The sequence below is a fragment of the Fundulus heteroclitus genome, chromosome 18 (genome assembly GCF_011125445.2).
Source record: "Fundulus heteroclitus isolate FHET01 chromosome 18, MU-UCD_Fhet_4.1, whole genome shotgun sequence".
NCBI lineage: Eukaryota > Metazoa > Chordata > Actinopteri > Cyprinodontiformes > Fundulidae > Fundulus > Fundulus heteroclitus.
The window spans coordinates 3,930,822-3,950,819 of NC_046378.1; the positions used below are offsets into that span (position 1 = coordinate 3,930,822).

A 19,998-nucleotide genomic window follows, 5' to 3' on the forward strand; every position below is an offset into this window, starting at 1 on the left:
CCTGGATATGCTGACACCACAGCAATGAAACAGTACAATCTCATCACAGAAGTTTTGTGCATGTTGAAAATAGCCGGGAAACTCTCTACCTCCATCATAATGGGTGCACACTGCCCTTCATGCACCCAAGATGACTTCTCCAAGACTCTGCATATACCATCCACATTCTTGCTAATCTTATTTTGAGTGCCTCTGTGGTCCTAATCGGGTTTGAGGGCGGTCTTAGGTGCCACTGAAGCCAAATACCAGACACGCAGCACAAAACTCTGTGTTTATACTCCAACCACTGCTCCACACATACTGGGGAAGTTGGATTCTTTTTTAGTCCAGTCTGTAATCAGCTGCCTTACTTGGGCAGAAAAAATAAATTTTAATGTTGTGTTCCATCTATCAGGCAGTGATGATTAAACAGTCATTTCATCTGTTATGCAAGCAATTGTTCTCTGTCGCTGCAGGAAAGCTCAACAGTTTAAACAACTGTGGAGGGTGTTTCTTTAAATAATGTAAGTTTCCTAAATACGGCTCAGGTCAGTTACAACCATTATGAAAGATAGAAAGCTCTGATTTTGTTTATTACCAACCTGCCTTCATTTGACCTAAGATGACTTTGTGCTTTCTGTGTCAGAACATTGTGATGTGAGACGTCCCGCGATTAGGCAGAGTCACAGTCGGAGTGTGGGTGGGAGACAAAATAAACCAAGACAAGAAACCCAAACAATGTGGAGACAAAAAGAAAAGGAACAAGAACATTAACTGCCTCCTGGCCTGCAGGATAAGCAAAGTAAGAACTGGAGGAGGAACATTTTCTAAGTTAAAAGAAAGAATGTGTTAAAAAAAAAACCTGATTTTGCGATATCCAGAACCTCAATCTAGTGTCTTGTTGGTGAGCCCGTAGGAATGAGGCAGCAAAGCTGTAATTTTACTGTAGCCTTCGCACCAGAGTTCAACAGATGAGATAACATCTGCTCTGTTTCATAACTCGCATACAATAATAAAGATTTCACCAAAGATCTCATATTGATTTAAAAAAAATCAGCTGGCAGGATCATAAGCTGTAGGATTTCTTGTAAGCACTGACTCATAGCACAATCAAAAGCTTTCCCCATTGTTCAGCTAGGTAATTGAGACCTCATAAATATTACGACTGCTGGTGAAGGAGTGGTGGAGGGGAGAGTCGCTCAGATGGCACTGAGATTATTTCAGTCAACTGTAAGCATGGTGCTCTGCTGCCCCTGGCCGTTATTTTCCACCATACATCCTCTCGATATCGTCTTTATAATGTGTCTTCAGCTCCTTGCGTTTGAGCTTGAACGCGTCGGTCACTAATCCTGTCTCAGGGGTCCAGGGGTCTGGGCTCAGTCGGATCTTGCGAGGTATCTCAAAGCGCTCCAGCTGGGCTACAATGAAAGGAAGAACAAGGTAACTGGTAGCCTGGTTAGGTCCATGCCAGCCCTCATCAGAGGTGGTCTTCAGCGTGCCCTCACCTGCTAACGCAGCCTCAGTGAGGACCTTCAGAACCAGCTCCTCCATGGCCTTGCTGTTGCACAGCTCCTCCCATGACCCTCGGATACCGTACTGGCCAGCCAGAGCCAGCAGCTGCTTCTGACTGGGCACCACGAAGCCAATCACGTATGTCTCACCGCTGCAAGGTGGAAGCATCAGATGAAGCGGTGTTGAGGAGAGGGGAAAAAAAAATACAACATGGTACTGCTATCGAATGGAAAAGACCCTGAGCAACTGTACAGTGGGCCGAATAAGGTGATGGAGCCACAAAGATATGCATGCATGTGCATTATTCCAGTGGAATGTGTATCCTTATAAGGCGCTGGGAGCAACACATGTCCAAAGTGAGTGTGAACAGATTGTAAAAACTTCAAAAACTGAAGGAAACGGTATGTTACGGCAACACAGAGCTGAATAAACACTCAAGCAACAGAAATATGCTCAGAACAAGAGGAGCTAGACATCATATTCCTTAGCAAAAGTATTCACAGCCCTTAACTTTGTTTTTAAAGAATTTTGTCACCTTACAACAACAAACTTCAATGTATTTTTTTATGACAGATTAAGACAAAGTTGTGCATAACTGGGAAGTGAAAGACTATTGATACAAGGTTTTCAGTGTTTTCCAACTGAACTATTGTGCGCTTTAGCATTCAGCCCCATTTACACTGATACCCCAAAGTTCAGAAGTCACCTATCAGTGAATAAGATTGTAAATGTATCTTAGTATACAAATCCAACTGTTCTCTGAAGGCATCAGGTGTTTGTTGGTGAATATTAGTGAACAAAAAGCACCATGAAGACCAAGCATCACCGCACTGTTCAGTCCATCATCTGAAAATGCAAAGCGAGTGGTACCTCTGCAAACCCGCCAAAACTGACAGGCCTCAGGTTGTAACCAAGAGGCTCATAATAAGAGAGCCACTGCTCAGGTGGGCTCAGGTGGGGAAATCTGTAGATGGGACAATGTCATTGGGCTCTTTACAAATCTGTGTGGCAAGAAAGTAGGTCTTTGCTTAAAGGAAGTCCAGCTTGTAGTTTACCACAGGCAATGTGGAAGAAAGTGTTTTGGTCAGATGAGACTGAACTTTAAAATTTTTTTCATGGAAAAAAACACTATGTGTGGCCAAAAACTAACACTGCGCCTAAACCTAAAATCACAGTGAAATATTTACTTCATTGCAATTTATAAATACTATATTAATGATAGAGGGAAATGAAACATTGCACTGCTCTCACTCTCTAAGTTTCCACAAAAAGTCATTACAGATGGTTACAGCTGTGGGATGGGAGGATCCTCTTGATCTGTGCTGCAACCAGTTTAAAGATGCCTCTAACTGAATATGCATTGTTGTTGTCTTGTTAGAAGAATGCTCTGGATTGTTCATCATGTTTATTTTATGGAGCATCTCTCTTTACAAAATCTTCTCAAGAGGCTTCAGAACACTCAGCCTTCATCATCACCTTGTTTAGCTTTTTTTTATGTCTCTGGCACTTACGAATTTCCCAACACTGGGACAATAAAGGATTATTTTATCATTCTATTATAATGCATCTAAAATCCAGTATGTTTTGCATGTGAACATCAAGGTATTTAAACTCCTTCACCACCTCCACTTTTTTGACATATTCCTGCTTCCCCTAAACTCCACAATCATCATCTTTTGTCCAGATTCCATCTAAGATGACTGCTTCCCCACCACACCACTAGCTCTGGGTACTCAGCCTCACGTCCATCTCTGACACATCTGACAGCTGCCGTTATACGAACAGCTTTGCACATGTCTGGATTCTGACTTAGTCTGGACGTCTAAGGTTAAATGACAGACTCCAGATGTACAAAGGTGTCATTGTAACTAACATGGGTTACTTAAAACATCAAAAAGTGACAAATTCAACCACTGGTACTTTGCTTAGTTAATTACTACGAGACAAACCTGTTGGCATAGACACATATGTTGTCAACCAGAGGGCAGTTCTTCAACGCGGCCTCCACTTTTCCCAGGGAGACGTACTCGCCTGCCTGCAGCTTCACCAGGTCCTTCTTACGATCTGGAACGCAGCACAGAGGGCAGCTGGTAACACGTGTGCACAAAATGAACTGAGGAAATGCTGAGTTCACAATGAAACTGACATCTAGGGAGGGGGGGGGGATTGGGTTAACAAACTGGAATAATTCCTGGCACAATAATGCAATCTGATTAGTTAAATGCTTTACTACCACACTCCTAACTAAAATGGGTGTGTGGATGAAGTCCAAGTACTTGTGGCACACGGTTTATTTCTTCTTAAAGGAATGTTTTCTCAGTGCCGCATCTACGCCATACTCCCCTGCTGCCAGGCATCTCTGGTACCCTTGGCTTCTCACCAATAATCTTGAGACACCCGTCTTCATGAGTCTCTCCGATGTCTCCAGTGTAGAACCACCGCTGGCCGTTTTCATCAACAAAAAAGTCCTCCTGCTTTTTTGCCTCACAGTTGTAATATCCCATGGTGACGTTGGGTCCGCCAATAACGATCTCTCCCCTGGGATGAGGCTTGTCAGTACTTCGGTAACCGCCTACGGGCAAGGTCAAAAGTCAGCGGATTGACATCAGAACTGCTTGCTGCAGACATTTTCTGGTGACTGTGATTAAGGCCGTGTTAGCTTTAAATGTAAGTTCTGCTTGGCGAGTGAAGCAAGAGGTAAACTCGACCTGAGACACATCAAGATTCGGCAGAGGATAATAAAAATAAGTTATGAACCCTGTCATGAAAAGATGGAAGTCGAGCACATGGGGAGAGAAATGTGGTGTGATTTCCTTACAAGGTTATGGAGAGACTACTGGGAGCTTTCCTAGAAGACTAACAGCCAGACAAGCCTTGTAAATTTGGAAAGCAGTGCTGAATAAGCTGATAGCGCGGTACTTTCTGTGCAAAAGAGAGGATTGCCTGATGGAGAAGCATGATGACCGTGGCTGATAGTCCCACTTACCCTCCACCCAGTCTTTGAGTTTGATCTCACAGCAAACCAGCGGCCCTCCCACTCTACCAGTGCTGTAATCCCAGTCTGGAAGAGAGAACAGCCAAACAAACATGATCAGAAAGCCCACAAGCATCAAGGCCCTGCATTTATTGCCATGGCAACACGACCTCACTTGCTCCCTCGCCATGGAAACCTCTTCCCAAAGGAACTGTGATAGCGGAGTGTTTTCCCGACTCGAATGACCACAGTGGGTATGAGTCTGCCTGGGAAAGCCTGATCAAATTTCTGATAAATAAGCGAAACCCTGTACTGCATGTTTGAGAACAGATCTGATTGATAACCTGTTACACAGATGAAAGAGAAAGAGCTGCTGCTTGTGAGAAACATCTGCATTTTTGATAGGGTGCCTCCCTTGGTTTTTACCAAAAAGGATGAACACAATTTCTTTCATTCACATTCAAGACTATAAGGGACTTAATATTAATATTATTATAATATTTTCGCTGCAGGCCCATAGTAGGTCCAGTAACTCCTGTTATCTCATCAGTTTTACCATCCAGGTTGTAACCTAGTTTTCTCTTCCACTTTTCAGGTCCTCCTTTTTATTTGATCTCAGCTTTCAGACTGTTCAAACCCCATCATTCTGCAAACTTTCAGCAATTGCTCAGTAGCATGCAACGTCTCCAGATTCCAAACCTTTAATGGTGCCATTTCACTATTTAAGATCTGGTTATGTTCTAAATCAATAGCTCCCTGCCAGTGCTCTGATGTCCTTATGCTGAAAAGGTAAGCAAATACAGTTCAATGAGAACATTTTCATCTCCATTTACCTCTTTACGCTTTGTTCCATCACAGAGTTATTCTAAGAACAGATTGTGGCGAGTTTTCTTTAAGACGAGAGCTACAAATAGACCATAATGACAAAGTGAAAAGCTGCTTTCAGATATGTTTTTTGACAATATATAAAAATGTAAACATTCAAACATAATAGGTAGATAAGTATTCACCCCCTTTAGCTGTGACATCAACAACTCTTCATGGGAAACTGGCTTTTAGATTTTTAAACAGAGTCCACCTGTGTGTCATTTAATATCAGTATAAATGCAGCTGTTCTATGAAGGTCTCTGGGTTCGTTAGAGAATACAAGTGAACAAACGTCACCTTAAAGACCAAGAAACAGCAGACAGGTCAGGGAGAAAGTTATGAAGATGTTTAAATGGGACAATGTTGGAGAATGCCACAATAAGGTTATAACTTGCAATAACTAAAGCACGTAAACACCATTGATGTATTTCTATTGGATGCATAGCACATATAGACCCCAGGTAATAAGTAGTCTAGTTACTAGAAAAAAAATATTTGATTCCATCTCAAAAACAAGATTTTATTGAAAACGTTGACAAAAGCTGATGAGGACTAAGGAGGAGCTGCAAAGATCCACAGCTCAGCTGGTAGAATCTGTTCAGTGGGCAACTAATCATTGTGCGCTTAAATCTGGCTTCGTGTAAGACTGACAGGGGTAAAGATAATTACAGAAAAAGCGCATCAAGTTTTATTTGCAGTCAGCAGCAAGCCACACAGGGGGAACTGCAAACGTATAACAAGAAAACAGGTCAGATGGGACCACAGCTGAACTTTTCCCTGATTTACAAAATGCCATGTTTGGCAGAAAACTAAGAGTAATTCTTCCTGAAAACACCATCCCCACGATAAAGCACGGTGGTGACAGCATCATATGGAAATGCTTTTTTTTCAGCTGGGACATGGATGTTGGTCAGAGTTGATAGAAACTGGATGGAGCTAAATAAAGTTCAGTCCTGGAGGAAAACCCAGTAGAGGCTGTAGGGGAGTGGAGGTTTACCTGCTAGCAGGACATTGAACCTAATGCAGCCAGAGCAATGTAAATGGTTGTAAGTTATTATGTAGTCTGATGACCAATTAGTTCAACTAAGTTATAGGGCACCCCAAACCCTGACTGATCCTGCCTTATACCTCACACTGCTCTGTAGTAGTTGGTCTGAAGTAATAAGAGGCCATTTTCTAAAGGTCAATATAAAACTTTGAATATCTTATAAGAATATATTTTTTCTGCAGTCTACTTGAATAAACCATCTGATTAGTGAAAGATAGAAGAAACCAAGTACCGGACGCTTTTATAAGACACTGCATGTAACTGTCAGTGGAGAAATTTGCCACATGACAAAAATAATACATGTTTTTTTTATTTATTTTTTTTTTAACAATTGTGCTTTGTTAGATAACTCCAAGAGTGGAATTTCACTTGTGGGTAGAGGTTGTTTTATGAGGACAGGAAAAAGAAACCCACATCTCCCCCCTGTGTGTTTGTCTTGCATAACAACCGCTTAACAACTCTAATACAATGTAAGACAAATGTGTGGTTAAACAATTGTGGACACTGAAAACCCTTTCGGCTTACATTCACATATAGTCCCAGCACCGCAGGTCTCCGTCAGGCCATATCCCTGACCCACTGGGCAACATAAACACACATTCATGAAGCGCTGTGTGGCGGCAGAAAGCGGAGCTCCGCCTGACAACAGGACTCGCGTTCGACCTCCGAGCAGAGAACGAACTTTCCTGAACACAAACCTGGTTAAACAGAAGGGAAAGGATGGTGAGGTCATATTCATCTCTACCATTCTTAAACTGACCTGTACAAAAACCCATCCGGCAAGCTGACTTACCTGTCACACAGTGGTGTGCTGTATCCTTTTGAAAGCTGTTCCAGTTTGTAGTTATATGCCAGAATGAAGAGTGTTCGCTGGAAACTGTTCATCTCCTCTACCTTGGTCATCACATTCTTATAGATGCGGTCCATAATCTCCTGCAGAAAGGAGTAGTGGAGGGGGGGGGGGTTACATAAAAAGAAACAATATAAAACAGCACAGGGAAAAGGTGCAACAAAACCCAAATTCTACTTTTATACTGAGTCTAGCTTTTAGTTCCATCCACGTACTGATAGAAGTCAAGAGAATATTGATCATGTTGGAGAACCTTCGTACGCCGTTTATTGCAAAGCTACAACCACGGTCCTGACCATCGTTACACTGCACTGCTAACAATTACCATTAAGAGAAATAAGGTACTGATTTTTCTTAATGGTCACTGGTGGTGTTTCTGTTTAAACAGCAAAGAAAAAAATGATTTGTTGGTAGTTTCTGCTCTTTATAAAATACTTTGAGTTTAATTTATTTATGCTCACTTTGAGCTGGGAGTAACATAACAAAACCAAATTCATCGGTCCTGGATCAGCTTGTCACTTGGTTGCATAACAATTGGGTGCCTCAGTTGATTCCAAATAGTACATGACCTTAAAAAATGGAGAAAAACCAGAAATGCTCATGAGAGAATCTGTGGTTACATTAAATTAAACGCTCAACAGCTGCAGTCAGAGCTAGAACTGTGTGTATTCTAACGTGACCCAAATCCTCTACTTTTATAACGTGACCAAATTAATAAACTAAGTGAGGTACAATAGATATGACGATATCAGATATAATCAGCAGGACTTGATGGAGATTGATGTGAGTCTTACTGTGGGATTGCACATATTTGGCATGCTGTGCATATGGATATTACTTTGGCTTGATGGTGAAAACCATTTATCCACACGTCCCCCACACAGACGCCATGACATCTGTACTTTTCATCTAGACACGTCTTGGACTCTTCACACCTAATCTTTTCTTGCCCAGTATCTCGACAAGATGACAACTGATATCTACCAGAGTACAGTCTGATGCATAGGCTGCCATTAAGACTAAAACAGAAACAGCAGAACTAATGATGATGGGATTAATGTTCAGTGATTAATTATGCATCACCACTGATGACCATTGGGAGCACATTTGGCAGCTACAAGAGGGGGTGAGCAATCTTGCCACTGCTTTGGAAAGACAAGACAGGAATTCGGATATGAGGAGCCCTCGGATGTGTGTGCTAGTTAGGGACAGCCTTTGTCAACACATCTTTGTCCTCCTTAGACAGGCCACTGTACGGTCTTCAAACACCCATATGTGTTCCTGTGGACCGCATGCTCCTATCTTGCCATGGCTACCAAGGTCCCACTAACTTTATATATATATATATATATATATATATATATACATATATACACATATATATATATATATATATATATATATATATATATATATATATATATATATATATATATATATATATATATATATATATATATATATATATATATATATATCAAAACAGTAGGAGTCCTATTTCCTAAGATAATATCTGTTTCTATTAAGCGTAAAGAACAAATAAAGGTAAGGAAGTAATAAAACCTTAAAATTAACTATTGAGAGTTGCTAAGGTTTTCAAAAAACCGTGAATTCTCATAAGAATTGCAGGACTTTATAGATTAATAATCACACTCTCTGTACTAAAAATTTATTGCAGTTCAAATTCCATTTGCAAATCCAGTATGTTTGACTACAAGCAGAAAATTGTGGTGATCAAGTTCTAATTACCGTTTACAATCCTTTCTCCATCTTGTAAATAAAAACAAAAAAAAAACGCTTAAATAATGGTGACCCCACACACTTCCTGTTAAAGCCTATCATTATCATTGTTAGTGACATTTTATGGACAAATAATTAAAATTATTTTATTGGTCAGCACTACTCAGAAGTCAACTCCCATCCTGTGCTAATGTGGGATTTTAAAAGCCAATTACACTAGCTGTGGCTGACTGAAGCTAGGGGGCCTGCACAGAAATGAGCAGAAAAACCTTAAAAGCTTCCTGACTTCTTTGACCACTGTAATCCAGCAACACCATTGCCTGGCTCAGGGATCAATCTAAAAAGACTCAGCAAAATGTGCTCATAATTTGAATGCTGTTCTTTGGATAGAAAGAGGCAGTGCTGGTTAAAAAAATTACAAGAACTGAAGATCGGATCTTGACTACAAAATTCTGATTGTTGCATCTTTAATTCAGACCACTTGTACAGATTAAACTATTTCCTAAATGATCCAATACAGTAAACATTTACTGAAAGAAAAACTAAAACTCTAAAGAAATGGAGCAACAGCAGGATTAGTTTAATAGAAAAAAACATGGATTTTTTTTTTGTACAAAATTCTACACTAATGAGACATAATTCTACATGACATCATACGTTTTTTTTTCTAATGATATCCCATGTTATTTTAATAGAGCATTACACTCACTCGAAGATACTGATTTAAAATAAATCTTCATTTATTTTGCATAAAAAGCCAAAACTGATTTATCTGATTGTTTTTCCTTGACCAGCCCAAAGGTCACTGGACCAAAAAACACCAATAATGACCTCAAGAGGGTAAAAACATGAAAACTTGCAAATCTGGAGAACTATTACTTTTTTTGTTGTTGTTGTTGTTGGTGGTGAAAATTATAAAATATAGGGAACTGAAGATGGCATGAGAAGTCAAAAATTTTATTTTAGTGTGATATGACAAAGGAGCTGCAGAGTGTCCCTTGAAATCGTCTAAAGTGTAATTGGGGGAAAGGACACCAATAAAAAGTAATAAAAAGCAGCTGGTCCTGCTGGATGTTTACATGTAAAGTTAAAGCACTGAGAAAGAGGAAGTAGATGCAGGATCCACGCAGCAGCTAGTTGTCAGATCACAGCAAACAATCTGGATGTGTGTGCGTGCCGTGGGGAACACCACATGGGGCTTTCTCACGTTCTGTTTACAGATGTGAACGCTTCCAGAGACTGGGGCCCTCTGGCCTTTACATCACCACCACTGGGATATGTGGGGTGGTGGGAGGTGAGGGGCTGTTCTCGTGACACCACAGAGAGGGTCGGCCGATGCAACAGCTAGAGGGATTCTGCGGTAAGACTAGTTATGGTGAGCTCTAAATAAGATAAAATACTCAAGCAAATGACATGAGGCCCAGTTTTTACCCTGTCCCCAAACAGCTTATGTCATTCATTATATAAATGAAAATGTGATTACTAAATAGCAGATCCAATCTATTAATTGTGTTCTTTTATATTTAACACATGATAAGACTCTAAAGCTGTTATCCCACATTACTAATCTCATAGATTCTCATCATACTGTAAACTTTCTAAATAAACAACAAAGGTCTAACTCAAAAACTATTATTATAGTGCCTTCACAAAGCATAATCAAAGCGGTTGCTGCAATATTTGAGGTATAGGAAACATAAACAATTATCCTCAGCCTAACAAAAAGAAGCAAAAATTATAAAGCAAGGCCACACTTCAAATCACCCCCACACTGAAAAACCTTTGACGTTTTATGAACTATTGACCCCGGTCATCAGTCCGACTGTGCTGCACATATTTTATGTTTTCCTGCTCTAACACATGCGGATGTTTAACATGTTTCTCCCACATGTTATTAGAGTCCCCAGATAACTGCTAACGACTGATCGAGTTAAGGCCAGTGTCTTGACGTAAGGAACATTGAAATAAAGGCAGGAAGGAGAGCCCTGGGCACACAGCTGATTCTCCCACCTTGGTTTGCGTCTGCCCTGCTGCGCGGCATGCAAGCTGCTTGTGTGCTCCAAGCTCTACTTTCATGACAAGCACAACACATACACATTTTACTTTGTGCTTCTGATTTATTTATTTAAACTTGTGCTGGTGTCTAAATCTTTATCCGAGGACCAAATAGTTAACTGGATAAATAAGCTCTAAGTTCACATTCAAATCAATATGGATTTCATAAGGGTCTACATTCTCAGTTAAATGTAGGTGTTCATAACTTCTCTCTTCTTTCCAGTCTGTCTCTGTAAATTTTGGTCAGTCGGGTGGTTTTATCAAACTATTTTCACCAGGAGTAATTTAAAAATATTAGTATGTGAGAATGTAAGTATCTCCACACATCTGGGAGTTTTTGGAATTCGATGGCGTCATTGAAAACACTCTATTAGAGTAGTTAGTGCAATTCTTCAAGAGCTGAAAGAAACATGTCAGCATCCTTCTTTGATAGATTATGTATGAAAATGTCCCATATTAAAATGTCTTATTTTGCTCAGTGATGCAGTGATAGTAAGTTTAGATAAACCAAGCAGGTCCAAGCCTGTGGGGCTTAAGTCACAACGATTCCTCAGTCAGCCTTTGAACAAAGTCAGAATGAAATCTGATCTTTTTGGCCATGAAGTCAAACTCGATCTACAAAATCTTCAGGGTGCTCCAGTTGACAGAAAGGAGGGGGGGGGGGGGACTGCAAACCTTAAGGCTTCTCATGCATGGAGCCAAACAATGTGCTATGATGCTCGGAGCGAATTCTCATGACATACCGGGACAGCTGCCATCAGAGTTGGCCGGAGGACACTGGTGTCTCCCCTGCTTCCTTTCTTGATCTTGGTTGACTGCGTGAAAAAAAGACTAAATGTTACAAAGGGAACTGATCACATACAGCCACGTCTATGCTTTGACCATGCATGGACCACCAGTCGCTCAAAAAAGTATACATACCCCTGCTTAATGCCAAGTGATGGAAAAAGAAACAAACCATTTTTGCAGCCCACATCCTGTAATGGTTGTCCACTCGCTGCAAAGGTTCAGCAAATCTATCCTAGGGAGGACATCTTGTCCTCCCTAGGATAGATTTGGACATCTCCCTCTGATAGAGGACGTCTCTGATCAGGTGACCCCACAGATTCCCTGTCACATGTAGCTCTGGACTCTGGTTAGGTCATTCCAGAACATTTTTCTTTCATAGAGTCATTCATTGTTCATTTGGAGGCATGTTTGTACTCACCTTGATGCTAAAAAATATACTTCTCTTTATTTTCAACTTTCTGGCAGGCACCTAAAGGTTTTGGGCAAAGATTGACTGGTATTTGTTTGGTACTATTGTCCAATCAATTCTGAAATTACTAGTGTCTGCCTTCCCTCTGACATGGTGTACATCCTGTACTGTACTATGGATTTTTTTGGTGCCTTACTCCTGATGGATACCTTTACACCGTGATATTAAATTCCTTGTAGTGTCTCTTTAAATGATGGATCAAGCTGAATGATGGAAGTTAAAGGATAACAATAAACTCCATGTCAAAATCTATCAACATTTATTTCCAATCAATCAATCAATCAATCAATCAATCAATCAATCAATCAATCAATCAATCAATCAATCAATCAATCAATCAATCAATCTCAATTAAAAATTGCTTCAACAACATTTTAGTTTAGGCTGTACACATTTATGTAGCCAGATTATTGAAGTTTTGTATTTCCTCCTCTAATTAATTTGTTTTCTAGTTGAATTGTGCAGCAAAAAAAATGCACAAATTATTTATCAGTCGAATTTTTTCCACACATAAAAAACTGCCATTTTAACAGGGTTGTGTTGGCTTGTGAGAGCTGTCTGTATAAATGAGCTTTGAGAATGATTTCAGTCTAACCTCAGGTGTACAAAATCCCACACCACATATTCCTCCATTTATTAAATGTCACCATTAATCAGAGAAGAATCCAAAATTGAAAAGATTCATAAAAAATGTATATGTACAAAACCTGAATAACCCTAGAATTTAAAGGGGGTGCACTTTCTTTTACCATGACTGCACACCAAATTGACTGTGTCTGTTGAAATAAAAACAATAGCTACATATTTAATTGTCAAGAGGAATAAAAACAAATTTTACTGTGAGGTCTGCAGTTTCTCATGAAAATGAAGGATGATTGCTGTCATAGACAAAAACAAACTATCACAGGACCTAAAAAGGTATACATGTCATCTAGAAGCTCACTAATTATATGAAAAAGGATCTGCATTTGGTTTATTCATAAATCTAAGCTGTTATACTTCAGAAACGCTGATGAGGATGCTTTGGATGAGCTAAAGTCGACTTGTATGGTGCTAATTGTGATGACATGCCTCTTAACACCTGGGTCTAGTGTTTTAAAGTGACAGTAGTATCAAGCTTAACTAAAGTTACTTCATCGTCAGTGTAAGGTGGTGTTACCTGGTCAGCGAGTGTTTGAGGTGAGGAATAGCCGATCCGGCAGCCGTGAGAAATGCATACGAGCTCTGCACACAGCTCAAGCACATGAGCAAGAGGGAGGTACCCGATGTAGGTATCCTCTTCACTATAAACACAAAGACAGTGTTCTCACATAGAAAGTGATGTTCCTAAAACACATGAGCTTCATTAGCTATTAAAGTGATTCAGAGCAATACTTGTATTTACAGTTTAAGGTGAATTCTTGTCCTATTGCTGTTAATTTGGCGAGTGCTCTTTCACTCAGCAACTGACCTCTAAATAAAATGAATTGGATTTTATTTATTCATATTTTCTCAGATCTGAATCCATAGGTCTTCCTTAATCTTCACAGCTAAACACTACTTTCTGTTTGTCATGTATCACTTGATACAACACAGTAAAGTTTGTATGGGGACAAAATGTGGAAAATCCAAGGGTATAAATAACTTGGTAAGGTGCTCTTGCATCAGGAGGAAGTTAACACTGTGAATTTATTTGATTTCCAAACATTATTATCTACAGCATGAAGTCAGATACAGATCATTAAAGCCTCCAATGTGACTCCCATTCTCCCGGACCGTTCCTCCATTCATGCTGGACTTCCTCTTGAGCACGTTTCCTCTGGACTCCTATCAGTCCCAACAGAGAAGACTTATTTATTGTTTAATGTAAACACCGGAGCTGCAAGATGGTCCAGGCTTGCTGAGTTGAAGTTTCCTTTTCTCCAACGTATTTCTTTGATTTGACGTAAGAAACTGCAAAGGGTTAAATATTTTCAGGTTGCAGCTTCAATTAGTTTTAATTCTGTCTTTTGTCTGTGTTTGGTGGTTTCTGGCTTTACTATAAGTTGTCCCTCAGTGTTTTTAAAATATAAAATATTTTATTACTGATATTATTACATACAGTATTTACCAAAATGTCCATTGCACAAAATGAACTACAGAATTATGTAAATACATTACGAAATCACTAGTTATCAATAAATAAGCATTGTGTAACAAATTAAAAACATTACACAACTTGATAAATGATGTTAGGATAATGTTAGCACCTCAGGTTGGGTATCCTCTCCTCCATGCCTGTGATGCTGGCAATGATGTTGCTATGGGAGATCATGACGCCCTTAGGAATGCCCGTGGACCCACTGGTGTACATGATGACTGCTATGTCTGAAGACAGAGGCTGCTTGCGCTCAAACGTTGCTGCAGCGAGATTGAAAACACAAGAATGGGACAGATGTTTGTCATGACACAGAGATTACTGGTGTAAAACATCATTTCTCTGATGCTTTCTAAAACCACAACAGCAACTTCTACCTTAAAATAGCCCCATTTAGCAAGAAAAAGAGTCATGCTTCGATCTGAGCTCCTCTGGCTGTTGAACACAGTATTTACACTTTCTCCTTGTTCTTATGAGATAAAATCAGGTCCAGAGAACTTGCCAGTTAATCTGAGTAGTGCTGATAAATGGCTTCCTCCTTGTGTGCTACAGTCTCCTTTTCCATTTAAGGGTGCAGCAAACTGTGTTCACAGACCTTACTAATCAGAAGTACCATATTATGGGTGTAGTCCTCACTTATCCATTTTATTTAGTTCTTGAGGATTTTCTTTGTAATGTTTTAGCCTGTTTATCCATCTTCATTCCTCTCTTGGTTTCTGATCATTTCCTTCCACTCAGCAGTGGCTCCTTTGTAGTTTAATTCAGTATCTTCTCCTGTCCAAACTTCAAAGCTATTCATGTGGTAGGAGGAGCAATTTTGTGTCAAACCATCTATTAAGTTAAATCACAAAGTTGCTACTGATTTCATAGGAATACTCATTAAACTGCATTTAAAATCCTGTTGTTGCTGTTTTTGTTTTTTGTTTTTTGTTTTTTGTTTTTTGTTTGCCCATATTCCAACAGATGGTGCTATAAACCCAGATCTTAAAACAAACCAATAAAAACAAAACTCTATGTATACCGTGATGTGGGGAGAAATCTTAAGATTAGACACTTTTCAAGTGAGAAAAAAAACACATTCCTGTTTAGAAAAATATTCATTAAAAAAAATGAATTTAGAAAAAGATTTACCTAATTTAGAGATCCCTACTCACTCACACAGTTTTTATAGCTGAATAAGTTCAACTGTGAAAAAAAAGAAAAAAAAAATGAAAAAGAAATTTGAAATCTTTTCATAATCTTTTAAACATCATCATATAGAAAAAGTGGTTTTTTTTATTTACGTTATTGTCTTATTATGGCTAGTCGCAACCGAATGTAGGCTAATTTATAACTAATGTACCCCGTTTTACTTCAAATCGGAGAAAGTATCAGTCAGTAAACACATAACTAAAATCTTCTTTCTTATTGGCACATGAAAATATGTATCTGTGTGAGACTGGCGAAATTATGCACAGCTCAGCTAAAGTTGTACCAAATCACCGGCAAAAGTTTGCACAAATAGCAAAAACGAAAAAAGAATTAAAGGAGAAAACCTGAATTATCCATAGTACTCTTCCTATGGTTGAGAAAACTGTGGATGAGATGCTGGAGTGATCAAACTTTCCTCTACATGGGGTTCCTCTTCCCCCACCTGTTGCTGCACACTGTTGGTCAGCTGGCCTTAAGGCAGCAAACTATGAGTCCCAACTAATTAACCTGCTAATATCAGTTTGTTGGACTTCTGCTACTCTATAAACAACATAATGGAAGACAATTGTTATTATTCTGCATTCATAACTACTTTTAAATGTAGTGAGTATTTGTTCTTTATTATTCTGTAAGTGGATGAATGAAAATCAAAAACAGCAAAAAATAAATTAAAAAAATATTTTTTTATAACTGGAATTGTCAGTACGTGGATCAATAAATTTTTCAGATTAATAAAGTGATACTATGGTACACTGTTTTTTTTTTTACCTAAGTTTATTATACTCTGAGAATAGTATTTTTAAGTGAGGCTTTTTCTTTCACAGTCTGCAGCATTTAATGTGGTTAAAAATCTGAAGAACAGATGTCTAGTAAATCAAATAGAGGATAAATGTTAAAGTATCACTAAGCAACCACTGAAGGATCTTTCATCTCTCGGCATCCTCCCATACATCAACATCCAGAGAGCTGATGTCATGTGAAGTTAACGGCGCTGTGTGTAAACAGGACCCTCCCCCAGATCCCAGCGCTCCAAACTCCCTTCCTAATCCTACCTCTTTCTCCCTTTATCTATACATGACAGTAGCAGCTGGTCATGTTGAGGGTCAGCTGGCTCAAAGGGCTTCAACAAAAGGCGAGCAGAGTGAGGGAAAGGGTGGGGAGGCAATGACTTTTTCACATCCGTCCACTAGTACAGAATGTATGGTATCAAACTTAATCTGACACAGATGTCAGAACTTCCTCATTCACATGACCTAACACGACTTCTACCAATCCACCCGCACCCCGATGCCCATAGGAAACCCAATGATGTTTAATTATTTAGATCATCGACAGAGTCTGTTAAGTGCCAGGATCTTTAGAAAATGTTACGCTGACAAAGCGGATCAGAGAGATGAAGCGTGACTGGCAGAGGTTTTTAGATAAATAATAATTTACATTTCGCGAGGAAATAACAATGAAGCTCCCACATACAGTTTAACTAGCATTGGGAGTCTGTTACTTGATCTTTTAGTTAGCTCTTATTTACTAGATTGGTGGATGACGCTTAACTGTTGGCAGCAGTTTTGTTTCCCTGAAATGATTCATGTTTGCATATTTGTTGAAAAATATTTATATGCAAGGCAACATGTGATATTTGGAGAAGGACAGTCTGTTGAGGGCTTCACATGAAACTGATTATAATATTATATTATATATATCATAATAATCTATTTAGAAAGCGACATACCCCCCCCCCCCCCCAAAAAAAAAAAAAAACAAAAAAAAAACAACTATTAGCATAATGTCATTTGCTCGAATATAATGTTGTCCATAACTTCAAAGCATCTTTACTTGTATTTTAATCTCTTCAGTATTCATGACAGTAACTAATAGCTAACAGATTGGTCCAAAAAATGTATTGAGATCAAGAGTTTTTAATTTTAGAAAACTAAAGAATGGCACCATTATTAGGGAATGCATGGTCTAAAAGATGTGAAATGAAAATGAGATTGTGCTGGCTGTTGAAACTCCAGGGGTCTCATTTATAAAACTTTGCCTGGAATCCATACTAAAGATGTACATTCACCAAGAAAAAGAAAATGGCGTGTGCAAAAAAATATTGAGATTTATAAAATCATGCATGCACACCAGCACGTAATTTTCCTTTATAAATCACAGCTGTAGCTGAACGTTGGCGTACCAGGTTCCGCCTCAGGTTCTGCCCTCTACACGCCAGCATTCAACCATAAACGGTCGATGCAAAGCACCTCATGAATGTTAATGTGGATTAAAAATGAGTCCGCTGATCAGTTTTTTTTTCCATGGTGAAATGGCAACCACGGAGAAAAAAAAATAGAAGAAACAATGAAAAGAAATCACATAGAGAAGTTTATTAAATGTGTAACTCACAGATAAAAGCACATATGTTGCCCACATTAAAATAAGTTGTTAAAAAGTAAACTTGATTGCAGTTTTATATGCCGGATGCCAACCTCACACCGTGTTCCATGTTAAACTCCTCTGAGTTTAACATGATCCCTCCTCAGATCAATAATCTGAGGAGGGAGACCCTCCCACCCAGCCCCACACAAAAACCCCAGCAAAAAGCAGTTTAGTGGCTGACGGGACGCGCCGCTGAGCACTGCATGTGGGCTGTGCCCCTTCTCTGTGCCCTGGGGTTTGGAACCAGAAACTGGGGGGCTGTACCCACCCTGTATCATTTATAGCAGAATGCAATTCTCAGAGTCAAAAGCAGCGTATTAGCCAGTCTGCATCATTGGTCAGAAAATCTTTGTTCGCTGAAACCGCGTTCCTTCATAATATTCCCCTTTACCAGGTCTTCCAGCAGTACCAATGCATCCACCGCGCAGCATTACAACAAAATATAGTAATTTCTGCACACCTTGTCACAATGATCCATTAATTTGTGGTACACGTCACCCTGGTGATCATTGGGAGATATGATGGTTGAAAACTCAATGTTGTGCAGACTTTTTTTATGACTTCAGTTGGCTTCAGTTCAGCACTTTACCATGTGCGTTGCCTATTTCCTCGTCTCCAAAATGAGCGCACGCCTGGGTCAGAGCTGCCGTGAGGTCTGCACATTTTCACATCAGGTTTTTGTTCTATATATCCCAACTTTTGTGTGGAAAGTGACGTACGCAAGTTTCAGGCCCTATTTTCTGTGTACACAAGCTTTATAATGAGACCCCTGGTCTCTCTGGCTCATGTGACCTCCTCTACATGGAAGTCACTCCTCTATATGGGGAGTGCCATAGCAGAAAAACTTTTTCTGTAAGTTACTGTTACTTCTGTTACTTCATTACTTCATTACTTCCATTATTCATTCCTCTCTCTCTGGTATTGTCCCCTGCCTTTTAAAACTGCATCTGTCTCCTCAATTCTGAAAAAATCTGGCTCAGATCCCACTAACTTTAATAATCGTCGTCCCATCTCAAATCTTCCTTTTATTTCGAAAATACTCTGAAAAATAGTGTCTGCTCAACTCCACACCAATCTTACCCTCAACAGTCTTTACGAGCCTTTCCAGTCTGGTACTGAAACTGCCCTAATAAAAAACACAAATGATCTCCTCGTAGCTGCTGATTCTGGACTCCTCTCCATCCGCATCCTCCTCAATCTTAATGCAGCCTTTGATACCTTTGATTCCTCACTCCATTCTCCTCAATAGATTATCCTCTCTTGGCATCTCTCACACTTGACTGGTTCCGCTCATATCTCTCTGACCGCACTCACTTTATTCAACTCAAATCTTTCACATCCCACCCTTCTTCTGTCACTACTGGTGTCCCTCAAGGCTCAGTTCTTGGCCCCTCCTTTTCATCACCTACCTCCTATCCCTTGGCAGTATTTTTCACAAATTCAACATTAATTTTCACTGTTACGTGGATGACACCCAGCTTCATTTATCCAGTAAACTTACTTCCTCACTCCCCCCCCCCCCCCCCCCCCTTGTCCCTTACTAACTGCTTACTTGAAATTAAAGACTGGTTCACCTCAAACTTCCATAAACTAAACAGTGAAAAAACCAAACTCCTCCTCATCGCCACCAAATCCACCCTATCCAAAATCAATAGTTTCTCACTACCCATTGAAAACTCCTTGGTCTCCCCCTCCCCTCAGGTCAAGAGTCTGGGTGTCATCCTTGACTCTTCCCTATCCTTTCAGTCACACATAAATAACATTAGCCGGTCTGCATACTTCCACCTACGCAACATTAACCACATCCGTTCCTCCCTCACCACTCACACTGCCTCTGTCTTTATCCACAGCTTCATCACCTCCCGACTTGATTATTGTAACTCTCTTCTTTTCGGCCTCCCTCATAAATCCCTCCATAAACTCCAACTTCTTCAGAACTCAGCAGCTCGTGTCGTCACCAGAACCCCCTCTTTTCATCATATTG

The 19,998-nt window shown here is 39.7% G+C and overlaps 1 protein-coding gene across 2 annotated transcripts in view; it reads right to left on the reverse strand.

Moving 5' to 3' along the window:
* Nucleotides 1-642: 642 nt before the first annotated feature.
* Nucleotides 643-19,998, reverse strand: part of acsl3a (acyl-CoA synthetase long chain family member 3a) — a 42,947-nt gene continuing 23,591 nt past the window's right edge. For both annotated transcript variants that reach the window (XM_012863226.3, XM_036149932.1), the window contains exons 6-15: nt 14,512-14,662; nt 13,443-13,566; nt 11,769-11,840; nt 7,174-7,313; nt 6,906-7,078; nt 4,478-4,552; nt 3,872-4,063; nt 3,441-3,555; nt 1,485-1,642; nt 643-1,397 (exon numbers count right to left, since the gene is read on the reverse strand). In XM_012863226.3, the coding sequence (XP_012718680.2) occupies nt 1,240-1,397; nt 1,485-1,642; nt 3,441-3,555; nt 3,872-4,063; nt 4,478-4,552; nt 6,906-7,078; nt 7,174-7,313; nt 11,769-11,840; nt 13,443-13,566; nt 14,512-14,662 (1,358 nt within the window). In that variant the 3' untranslated portion in view covers nt 643-1,239. The remainder of the gene's footprint in view (nt 1,398-1,484; nt 1,643-3,440; nt 3,556-3,871; nt 4,064-4,477; nt 4,553-6,905; nt 7,079-7,173; nt 7,314-11,768; nt 11,841-13,442; nt 13,567-14,511; nt 14,663-19,998) is intronic.